At 31.6% G+C, this 12,651-nt stretch overlaps 1 protein-coding gene across 4 annotated transcripts in view; it reads left to right on the top strand.

Annotated features, from left to right (window-relative positions):
* Nucleotides 1-180: 180 nt before the first annotated feature.
* Nucleotides 181-12,651, top strand: part of LOC148609893 (mediator of RNA polymerase II transcription subunit 25-like) — a 29,899-nt gene continuing 17,428 nt past the window's right edge. The window contains exons 1-11 of one of the 4 annotated variants that reach the window (XM_088541452.1): nt 181-361; nt 2,037-2,082; nt 3,238-3,362; nt 4,339-4,440; nt 4,949-5,069; nt 5,630-5,695; nt 6,335-6,422; nt 7,783-7,833; nt 9,277-9,417; nt 9,896-10,293; nt 11,319-11,402. In XM_088541452.1, the coding sequence (XP_088397578.1) occupies nt 243-361; nt 2,037-2,082; nt 3,238-3,362; nt 4,339-4,440; nt 4,949-5,069; nt 5,630-5,695; nt 6,335-6,422; nt 7,783-7,833; nt 9,277-9,417; nt 9,896-10,293; nt 11,319-11,402 (1,341 nt within the window). In that variant the 5' untranslated portion in view covers nt 181-242. The remainder of the gene's footprint in view (nt 362-2,036; nt 2,083-3,237; nt 3,363-4,338; nt 4,441-4,948; nt 5,070-5,629; nt 5,696-6,334; nt 6,423-7,782; nt 7,834-9,276; nt 9,418-9,895; nt 10,294-11,318; nt 11,403-12,651) is intronic. The other 3 variants (XM_088541451.1, XM_088541454.1, XM_088541453.1) reach the window with 3 other exon arrangements.

Genomic DNA, 12,651 nt, shown 5'->3' on the forward strand with positions numbered 1-12,651 from the left:
TTTGCGAGAATTAAAAGAAATCCTTTGATATTGATACTTTATTTTATCTCATTGCTTTTGTTTTAGGAAAAAATGAAGTAGTTATATGTTAATGAAATACTTCATTGATATACTACCAAAACAACTTTTTTTTAAATATTGGACTATTTACTGAAATTACTCCGCTTAGCGAAATCGAGCACTGATCTGTTCCTCGGTCAACTTCCGTTTTCAGTTTCCATATGTCAGTTTGAACTATAAATATGGTTATTTCGGACAGCTTTAAAAATCCTTCAGATGTTGTGTTTGTTGTTGAAGGGACTGCTAATCTTGGTGGATATATCGATGTTCTAAAAGAAAACTACATTAGACCAACGCTAGAGTAAGAAACGAAGTTTAAAAGACGTTGATTTTTTTTTCTCGTTTGAATATGAGATGTGTAAAGTTAAGGTAATCCCTCAGGGTTTTGAATTTCTTCCTGGTATTTCCCCATCAGTGCGTTATGAATGTATTGTTTGAATTTTACTTATAAGCATGTTAAGTGTGTATTGATGTACATAAATGATGGTACTGTTAGATGTATTGTGTCATTTTTATTCAAATTTGAATGAAACTTTTTTCTGTCTTTGCTTGTTATTGTTAAATGTTATTGTTTTTATTAATTTGTCATATTAACTTAATGCAATACCCAGTATCAACTACTTATGATCTTAAACAAGGTGAAATGAAATAAAAACAATACCTTGCATTGTACATGTACCTGTTCCACTGATCTCAAATCATGTTTATTTCTTATCCGAATATTTGAGTACTAGAGAACCCAGGAGGTTTTTTGATGCAGAATAAAGCAAATCTGCTGACATGTTTCTTATTATAAGCATAACAGTTATTACAAATGAAAGTGTGGGCAGTTGTTATAACAAATGTTTTTGAATAAAGATGTGATTTCATTCAAAAGAAATTTGGAAATCCATCTTATACATCCCTACTGAACAAAAGCTGGTGCCAAAATAAGCACATTCATATATCAAAAATTTTGTCTTAAACTTTTTTAGACTTTCAAAAAGATCATAATTGATTCGAATATTGTACTTGTAGAAATAAGTGTATTGTTAGGCTAAAACAGAGAAATCACTTTGCTACTTTTAATCAACAACAATTTCCTGCATAAATATATCAGTCATTTTACTCCAAATAATCTTTTTTGGAATAGGGGAAAAGTTGAAATAAATGAGTTTTTTTTTAATTTGGAAGATGCAATGAATGTGTTTTACATGTACTGTACAAAAAAATGCATGTACAACTTGCATAAAAAAAATATTATTGTTACAACTCTCTTTGTTTAAAGCATATTATTGATTTTTTTGTGGAAATGTACAATGTACTCTTCATGCATACATTTTGTACTTTGATTAAAACATAATCATTATATCATATTCATTATTGTACCTAAGCGAAAATGCTTTAGGAAAGCAATGATTATGTTTACTTTTCATTTTAGCCAATTCTCTGCTTCCCGGTAATTTCTTGATTCTATTGTATCCTGTTTTCCTTAATTGTGTCCCTCTGCTTTAAATTTCTGTCTGAAAGACTTATATGAAGGCTTGTTGTTTTTTTTTTCTTTTTTGGTTAATGTGTTATCATAAAGAAGTAAGAGTAATTAAAGGAACCAAGATTCTAGCACATATCAAAAGAATGTAATCCAGTGACAAAGACCAGACATTGAAAACAGACACACACAACAAAGAACATGAAATAACCAAAATAATACATACAAAGTAACAAAAGTAAATGAGTAACTCAGACTCCACTAAAAACTGTGAGCATGGACCAGGCACACTCAGGTAGGGTAAGTGTTCTCTGCTTTCCTAGAAACAATCGCTTTTATTAAAGCATTGTTCTTAGTGTTTATGTACATTGACTGATTATATGTACATTTTGTACTGTTATTGAAGTTCATTTATAATATTATTTTTCAGAGCATTTAATCATGTTTAAAATGATTTCCCAATTGAAGTTTATGTAATTCATCAGTTTATTTAATTGTATTTTTTCAGGGTATTTAATGGTGGGCCACCTGACCCTACAGATTATGGAAATGATGTATGTATTGAATAATACGACAGGGACATTTTTCAATTAGACTGCTTTGTATAATCTCATTATTCTGTCAACCTTGAATGATTGTCTTTATTTTGGGTTGTAAAGAAAGTTGATAATTATTTGACTTGTCACTTTTTTTTCCTCCTTCTACATAATTCTTACATGAACATACATGTACATATATCAGCATGCCCATTCACATACACTTTACTGCAGTACAAAAATGTATGTTTTTTTTATATACAATAAAAATCATATACACTTAGGTACAATTTCACAAAGTCAAAATGTTCATGCACATACATCTGCATGTACATTTACAATATTCTATTTTTATTTTAATCTTAGAATTTCTGGTGGTCCGTCCTGTTCATTGTCATAATGCATCAACATTCCATAATTATATGCATTGATATTTAGTTACATTCAACAAAAGTGAAAGTGAAGTATTAGTCTAAGTATTGGGTAATATCATTATCTGCTTTTGATCTCTGTGTCTGATTGCAGAATTCCACTATAGCATTACATTACATCCCAATACATGTAATGAAAAAATTGAACATTTGTGCCCTGGCTAAAAAGACCCTATATACCCCTGAATTCAAATGGAGGTGGTGCATGAACACTAAGAAACAAAAACTAGTGGGCATGCTGGTTTGCAATCTAATTAAAAGCCGATCTTGCATCGCTCTCAGGCTAACAAGACCCTATATACCCCACCCCCCAATTTAAAGGTCAGGGGGTGTATGAACCATCAGAAACAAAAACGAGTGGGCATGCTGGTTTTCAATATAATTAAAATCTGATCTTGCAATGCTCCAGATTTTCTGTTATATCATGACATAACAGAAAACTGGAAGTGATGCAAGATCAGCTTTTAATTAGATTGGCCTCGTCTACATTTATATATACTCCTAGATTTTTTTAAAAATAAATACAATCATCACCTTTAAACTTTTATGTCAGAAAATAAAATGCATGTACACTGTACCTTGTGAAAAAGTAATTAATGCTATAAGCAAAACCTTAAGTTCAAGTAAAATGTACATGTAGTGTTGAGATGTTTCTAACAACATACTTGTACATGTACATGTATGTACATAAATGTATATGTTGAATGTTTTCTTAACATTTTTACATCTATTAAATTTACAGTATAGCTGCACGTTATATAACATGGTAACGTTTTATGCGGCGGATATTATGCCAGATCCAGCTGCGAGGTGTTCAGATGTCACAACAAATATTCACGAATTCTTGACTTGGCTTGACCAAATACCGTAAGTTAAGAATTATGAATTATTTTACATTATTTGATATCATTGTTTGCCGAAATGTCTCCCTGATACATGAAATATTGGGAGATAATTGGTTTTGCTAAAAAAAAAAATGTGTGGTTCCGATCACCTCTACAACAGGGTCAGTAAGTTGGAAATTTTTTTTTTTTTTTTTTTTTGTGTGTACTTCACATATTGTTGTTGTCATTTTCATGAATTAATTCACATGATTAAAGCCACCCTTTATATCAATATGTACTCAAATTCTGCTTCCTTAAACTTTTTAATATACAACATCAATTGTCTGGTTTTATTTTTTCCTCCTGTAACCATAGTGACTGTAGCAAATAACTCTGCTAAATTTTAAGTATTTTGTTGCAATGCTACTGATTAGAGATTTATGTATTTAAATCTGTGTGCAGTATAACATTGACATGTACAAACACATTGTGTATTATAAGTAGAATATATAATGCCAACACTTGGAGCTCTATCAGAAATACGAAAGTCAAAGGACACAGATGACGTACATGTACTGAAATATAGATGATTCAACAAAAACCATGAATAATCTGAAAGAATCAGACAAAAACTAAAAAGAAATGAGAAACACAGACTCAACAAAAAACTTGGTTTATGAACCAGGTGCACCAGTATTATTCAAATATTGTTGCAGCGGGCTAGTGTACACAGACACATTGTATACTTTCGTATATACATGTACAAATGTACCATGTATGCCAAGTTCATTTGGAACAGTTATGAAGTAAAATCTGGAATTACCAAAAGTGAAATAAAGATTACTTTCATTTTTTTCTCTCTTTTTTTAAATTGTCAAGTATCCATGTCAAAAACAAGCAGGGGACTTGTGACTAGAATCCAACACATTTATTTTGCCTTTTTTTTTAATTTGCAGAAAGTTGAATATCAGTAAATTGAATTTTTGAATGCACTTCATTCTTTTATTTTCTTTTTGTAGATTTATTGGCGGAGGTGGTGAAACCTGTAGTCACATAGCAGAAGGTCTAAGTACAGCTTTACATGTGTTTGATGATCTGGCTCAACTGAGAAAATCTGTTGGGTATGGCATTAATTACCCCTAAATAAATAGACTTATATAAATGACTAAACTAAAAGGTTTCCTTTGTATTTAACTGCACCACAGGATTTTTAGTTAAATTTAATTACAGGTCTATGGTACATGTATGTAAGTGATCCTAATGGTACATTTTTGTATGTCCATCTGTCAGCTCCTCCTAATTCCTTTTCATGTGAAATTTTTGTTTTTGTTTGATGGCCAAAGAACCTATATTAAAGCTACTTTATTTTAATGAACAAGGTGCTTAAAACCATAAAATGCATGCTTACCATTCAAACAACATGTCCCTTTTTCACCTTCATTTCTCACTGTCAACTTCTTATGCTGAGATTATGGTGTAAGACTTCATTGGTAGAAAAATTAAGTTTGAACTACAATGTACATTTACATTTCTTATTGATATGTATGTACATGTATGTGTATCAACATTAACATACTATCAAAATTGATTTTCTATTTTTTGTAATCTGAATTGTTTTATAATTTTCAGCACTCCAGTTACAAAGCATTGTATCTTGGTATGTAATTCTCCACCATACCAGATGCCTAGTCAAGAAAGTCCGCGGTACTTAGGTCTGTCATGTGATCAGCTGGCTTCTATGATGGCACAGGTAATGTTAGGTGACCTATTTTTAGAAATAATGTACTAGTATTTTTAATTTGAGCTAGTATAATTAAATATTGGGAACAGATAGGAAAATTGGTAAATGAGTATTTCAACTGAAAGTTTAATCTAGAAATTGACAAAATTGAGAAAACATCCAACATAGATATTCATAAAATTCATTTCCAAGATGCATTTCTTCTTGGATCAGCCTATATTACCTTGACATTTAATTAATGTGAACGAATGACTTAAACAGGGTTTTAATTTTCACAGTTTGTGGGGTTTAGGCCAAACCAGATTCAAATTCTTAAAAAAAAAAATTAAAAAAAACTTTCATATTCAAAAACTATTGAAAAAACACAGGGCAAACCTGAAATGAATGCCCACAATAAAAGAACCCTTACAGTATTTAACCATAGTATTTGTGTTCAAGACCCTAATATATACCATTGTAAAACTTGTTGATATTATGATATATTCTTTGTTTTGGCAGGCACAAGCTTGCCGTTTTTTATATATATGTAGAAAAATTTTGACTTCAGTGAATGAGTTCATTTTTTTCAGAGAAGAATAAACCTGAGTATAATTTCACCAAGGAAGATTTCTGCTTTACAGAAACTATATGAGGAGGTAGTATTAGTTCTACTTCATTATATCCTATCAGTTCAACTTTATTATATCCTCTGCTTTGAAAGTGGGAAGTATGTCTGTTCATCTGCTTGTCTGTTCACCCTTTTCTTTGCAGTTTTCTCAGCAACTACTAACCACAGCCACTTCATAGTTTTGCAAAAGCTTTATACATACATGAAGGTGTGCTGTATTGTGGGATTTGACTCCAGACTTAAGGGGCAACTTCCTGTTTGACAACTTTTTCATATTTTATTAGTTTTATTATCTTTATCTAAACTGAAACTTGTTCAACATAAAAATTCCAGTAGTTTGTAAATGAACATAATACAGTACTTGTTATAATGTCAAATTTCATTGTATATTTTTGTAAATGTCAGAATATCCATTCCACATTAATTGGCAGCCTCAAAACTTGGAAGCATGTTCAGGATTTATTTTGTTTTTTTTAATCACATTTTCTTAGTGGTATATATTTAATATGTCAATCTTGCTTTGAGAAATTATGATATTAAAGACAAGTATAAAATGTGAGCTTTCCTGTTCATAAATTGCTACCCAAAATAGACCATTTACCTATATTTTTCTTTCTCTGCAATTTGATACATGTGTCAGTGGTTAATGCATAATTGTTTTTTATAGTCCACCAATCAGGAATTGCCAGCATCCAACAACAACTTTACCGTGGATCCACGTCATCATATCTTGTTACATGGGTACCAGTTGGAAGGTAATAAATATTGTCACAACCTCTACTAAAACAGGCAGTAGTTAGGGGTTTCCCATCTGCTATATTCGAGATTAAGTCAAATTTTAACTATATTGAATGAGTATTTGGTATATTAAAATCACCTTGTCCAACCATCAATCAGTTTGTCTAAAATGGGTTGTAATTATTTCCATTCCCAATTTGATGGATTGATTTCAAGTACTTGATACACTGCTTAGTATATTAATGGGGCTTATGTTGTAAACAGTTTTAGTTGATGTCTCATGTAAACTTGCCATGCTTCACAATATGGAACAAGTGGGTGTGTACAGTCCCTGAACCAATCAGCGCAACTATTTGACAGATGGATGACTGCTGACTTATTGATTGTTGATGGGTCAATAACTGATGACCGGTGACCGATCTGATCGCAGTTTTGTTATGTAAAATGACAGATGATCGGTTCATATAAATATAAGAACTTCCATTGGAACGAATTCCATATACAACCTTATTGAATTTCATTTTCATTTAAGATATTAAATTCACATATTGTTTATTTGTTAAAAGTAAACGAAGTGCAGAATGAAAAATGATAAAATGATGTTTAAATTTATTGAATTATGTGAACATATGTAAAAATTACAAACAAAACAATGGAATCCGTAAAATGCATTGACCGCTCTGTGGTCATGTGATGCGATCATCAGTTTAATGGATCAGTTTGACGGATCGATGACTGAATGGAAACTGATCAGTGATCGATGACCAATTGCAATTTTAGTTGCGTTGATCAGTTCAGGTACTGTACTAACACAAGTGTAGCTCAGCAAAATACATTCAACTTCATGTTGTACTAATTACCAACATACCCAATCTTCACTAATACTTTATAAACTCCTAAATGTCTCTTTGTCAGTTTAAGTTAAATTATTTCCCTAAGGACAGAAATTGTATTTTTCACCTATGAAACATGCTTTTCATGCTTGTATGACAACCTATCATAGTCTGGTTGTTCCAAAGAACTATACACTGGATAAGTCGATATGTTTGCATGTTATGGAGTGGTTGACCTTTTACCCAACTGATAAAGTTTTGAACAACTAGGTCAAAGTTGGTTTGTCATTCTTCAGATTAAGATGTATGGGAGCATTTTTATGGGTTTCACATCATGAAACTTTGTACACATGCACTGAATGGTATTAAATTGTATTAACTATATTAAATAGCATAACTCTCAATTTATTTTTATTGTAAATAAATGTCTTACTGGGCATATTTGTTTACTACATTTACTATTTTGGTGTTTGAAAATTTCTACTGAAAAGCAGTGGAATTTTTCTAAAAAGTGACTAGATTTCTTATTTTTTTCTTTTTTTAGAGCGTTCGATCAGTCCATCAGTTGAATCTTCCAAGCTTGAGAAAGATCAAAGTAAGTCCACTGAAAAATTATGATATGTATTGCATTTCTTGATTAGAGATAATTAAACCATGTTATACATTTATATAGTTGTTAAATGTTAGTTTGAATTACTTCTTTGGCTGAGGTGGTAAAATTTAGATATTCAACATGTAAGCTTTAGTGTTATTAGAAATATTGTTTAGTGAAGACTTGATCTGTAGAGAATGTAATTCACTCATTAAATATGTAGAAAAGTAACAAAAATTGTTAAACTGTCTGACACTTTTGAAATGATTTAATTACAGGCTGAAAATTGGATAAAAAATTCATTAGTTTAATTATTTCTTAATGTGTATGACAGTATTTGATGGAGAAATGAATAGATTATAGTAACAGTAATAAGTCCAAAGTATATTATGGTGATGATAGGGGTATCTATGGTCTTGAATATCCTTACGGATCTCACTCGATCATCCCTTACAAGGATTCTGTTGGTAGTTGGAGGAAGTGGAACCCTTGGGGATACTTGACCAAAAAATTCAGAGTATGTCCTATTAACGGCTGAGCTGCTGTGTAGACACATTTCCCCACTTTACCTATTTGGGAGTATGTCAAGGTGTAGAGTCATTTACAGTAGATTTATTTATAGGAAAGCCTGTCTAAACCAAAACCCCTTTTTATACCCCACCACTCAAAGTTGCAAGGTATAATGTATAATGTGATGCCCTCCATAAAGGTTTTGTGTCCATCCTAACTGTCCACGTGTCTGTCCCCCGACTGTTTCTAGATGATAACTTCAGAAAAGATCAATGATTTTTCAAAAAAAACTTTGCATAGTTGTTTAGTACAATAAAATACAGGTTAAGTTGAAACTCTTAAAATGTTGCTTTTGATTTAGGTCATTTGAACATTTTGTCTTTCCTTTTTTTTCACCTTATGTAATGTATCACTTAATGTTCCATTAACATGATTATGGCTCCGTTTTTAGACTAAAGCATGTGTAAATGTTTGGAGTTGTTTAGGCAGATGTTTGGTTTACACAGGTTTTCAAATGTATTGAAACTGATATGAATGGACTTCATACAAAATCTGGTTTACACAGGTTTCTGGTTTTTCCAGGACTCAGTTAAGACAGGTTTTATTGTACTTTTGTGGTTGAATGTACAGAAAATTTTGCTATGTCCTTCAAATTCATGGTTTTGTAGGTCACTTAGAATAGTACTTTTTTGTCACTACTTTTTGTGTTGTATCTGTTAACACCAGATCATTGTGCTGATACCTTTAAAAGTACAACAGAGTAAGTTTGAAAATACATTTTGTATTCTTTGACTTAAGTGTTATCTCCAAACTGAGTCTATTATGGCATCACAAATACTAGTAGTTATGAATGTTTGCAACCTTAAGTTATTTTTCAAATGGCAACTGTGAGCCAGATTAGCTTTCTTTCTAGTTATAACCGAATTTCATTTGTAGGACCAGAGCCATCACCTTCACCATCATTTGCTATCCCTAATCCCCCTGCTAGTAGATCTTACTCTCCAAGCACCATGGTCTTCAGTCCTGCTGATCTGAATCAACCACAGGACCAATTCAAAGTCCCTGCATCTTCATCAAGTAATGTATATACTGAAATAATTTCTTATACATGAAAATCAACAACTTAGTGAAGAGGCATTGACTGCTACATCTTAAAAGCAATCTGTCATCAATTAACTCCTGACCAGTCCATCCTCCCTATGGAATGCATCATATGAAAACAAATTTGCCAGGAAAGAAGTTACGAAGTAAAGTTTGCATTAATTTCCAATGTTAACAAGAAGTTAAAGTTTTCCTTTCCAAGTAAAAAAAAATGATATTGTAAATTTGGAATGTAGTATACATGTACATGTTTTAATGAGTAATCTCTCATCTGCACCATTACAACCAAATATTTACAAGAGATCAAGACTGACAGATACATTGTAAATAACCTCACCAGAAGTACTTCACTTCCATGGGTGAAAGAAAATCAAATTATTTGGTGTAACATGCAGAAGTTGTATCTGTTAAAGATAGTGTGCTTCATAACTTCATTCAAATAAAAAATTTGTAGATCCTAACATGGCATCTAATATGACCAGCATCCAGTCAACCCAGATCTCCAACAATCCGTCAATCAGCCAGACACCCATTTCATCACAGTACAATCCCCAACAGCAGCAGATACCAACATTTGGTCAACACCAACCAAATCAATTACAATCAGCTGTTCAGGGCCAACAAGTAACACATCAACAGCAACAGGGCCAACAGATGGGACATCAACAACAACAACAGCAGAGTCAACAACTAGGACACCAACAGCAGCAACAACAACAGAATCAACAGCTAGCACACCCTCAACAACAACAACCTCCACAAATGTTTGGACAGGGCCAAGGTCAGCAGGCGCAACAGCAAAATCCACAATCCTTTGGGAACCAGTATGGAATGGATTCTATTGTGCAACAGGTATGGACACTAATTCATGAAAAATATTATTCTGTTCATGTGTAAACCTGTTTAATTTAAGCTATCTAAAGTCTTTAGTTTTTGTTTAGAATCGGCAACTGTATGTATTGATCTTTTTAAGAGGTTTGTATGTAGTGTGATTAATCTTTACTTCAGGAAAACTTTCATGGGAAAGAATGAATATTTATCAATGGTATCTGTGTTTTTTTCTTCTTTTCCCACTCTAGTTCATGTTATTCCCATTCATTCCCCAATCAATTAGCTGTTCTTTGTAGATATTGCTACATTTTTGTATTAAAATTCAGTACCAGATTCATATTATTTGTAGTTTTGTATGTTACAGTCATTTGTAGAATAGTTCTGTTAAAATAAGCATATTCACACATTCACTCCAAATATTTTTAGGGTATCCATGTTTAATCTATGCATTTTCAGTTGAATATTAACATGATGAAGTTGATGGAGTTATTGTATCCATTTAAATTAAGAACTATAAAGTTAAATTTTTCATGTTTTGTCTTAAATAACTGATTTAAAAGCACAATTTTTCAATAGAATTCTGTGTTTGCTGCAGAGATTTTACATAGCTCCAGTTAGAATTCTGCTTACTTTAAGAAAGTGTCCTTTTTCTTTACTATTGAATACTTGTATGATTTTTTTCCACCGGACTGCCAAGCTTCAAAAGGTGGGCAATCAGATCATGACTAAATTTGGTGTTTCACCAAAAGGTCAAACAGGTGTTAGAACTTAAAGAGGAATGACATACACATTTTAAGTCAGAATCTATGCTGGAAGCTATTTGAATCTTTATCAAGAATTGTATAGTGCCACTCATCTCAAATTTGGCATATTATTCATAATCGGTTCATTTCTAACCTTTAATTATATTTATATTAAAGGTGAACTTAAATATGCTTATTTCAACCATTGTTGTAAACCTATGCATGGTGGTGGAATGATTGAGTCACTTAATATTTCATTACATGTAATTCATTTTTGTACTATTTGTATGAAACATTCAACAGACCCAGATCCATCCCATGTCTACATCTGTTTCCATGCCAACCAGTATGCATGTGTCACATCCTGGTCTGGCACAGCGTTCCCAGGTATTTGTAAAATTTCATTATGAAGTTGCTATGAGGTTATGCTTTTTAATTAAAATATAGCTTGATAATAAAGGTTGAAGAGACAGGTGGCTGGCTAGCATTGATTTTAATTAGAATAAACAAGCAAAAACAAAATGTAATGCTTAATTCATGTAATATGTACTTGAAATTTGGAATTTTTTCCAACAAGTTCATTCCTATGCCATTCAGTCAACTGTGACATTGTAAACATGTTGTATTAACCAAATAGACAGTGTATCTTTAATGTGTTGTGTTATAACTTAAGGAGAAGGAAATTGATTTTCAAATCATTTATTGCTTTCACTTGAATTTTATTTTGTAAACTTACCATTGTTCCAGTATGAATGAATTGGAGCATATGATGACATTATAGTGTATATTGAATAAATGGAATTTAGATTTTGATAGTTCATTTTAGGTGAGCCTGTTGGATAAAATGTTCATTAACAGTGAAGAAGTCACTATGGAAATAAAATGACATTTATCTCTTTTATCATATTTATTGGTATTAAATTTAAATGTATGATAAAAGGAAATCATATTTTGTTTCAAAATATTGCTAAATAATACATAAAGCTGGTACACATGTATGAAGAACTTGATATGAACTATTTGTTACTTATTGGTGGATGATTAATAAAAAAAACATTAAAAATGTATGTGCATCAAATGTGAACATAATTGTAAGCCATGCAATGGTTAGAACTATTTGTTATACCTCTTTTGGAGGTTTATACTGATCATGGTTTCTACCATCCATCCATTTGTCTGGCTGCATACAGTTTTCTCTGCAGATACTAATCACTTGATATTTTGACGGAAGCTTTAAATAGAAATGTCATGTGGTTTGATTTGGTTTCAACCTGAAGCAATATAAATTTCATGTTTGCTTACCTTGTTAATATTTCAACCATATTATTACTTGGTTGTGGAGAGGAGGTATCCTTTAAAGTTCAATGACCTCACCTTCATTAGCAAGTGCTGATCAAGGGAAATAAACAAATGAAACACATTAATTATTAAGTTTATAGAAATATTCTACAATGTAAAGATGTTTCACATTTTTTTTTCAATTTGATGAATTCCTAGATTAATTCAGAGCAGTTAATTCTTTATGAAAACCACTCCATGCATAGGATACACATAAATGAATTATCCTTTTTTTTAATAGCATGAAATAAACAATCTGCTTGCTTTTCCTTATGCTTTTCCAATTTTGCCTCAGTTT

The sequence above is a fragment of the Perna viridis genome, chromosome 8, assembly GCF_037379345.1.
Source record: "Perna viridis isolate PV_CMFRI_1.1 ecotype Kerala chromosome 8, ASM3737934v1, whole genome shotgun sequence".
Taxonomy (NCBI): domain Eukaryota; kingdom Metazoa; phylum Mollusca; class Bivalvia; order Mytilida; family Mytilidae; genus Perna; species Perna viridis.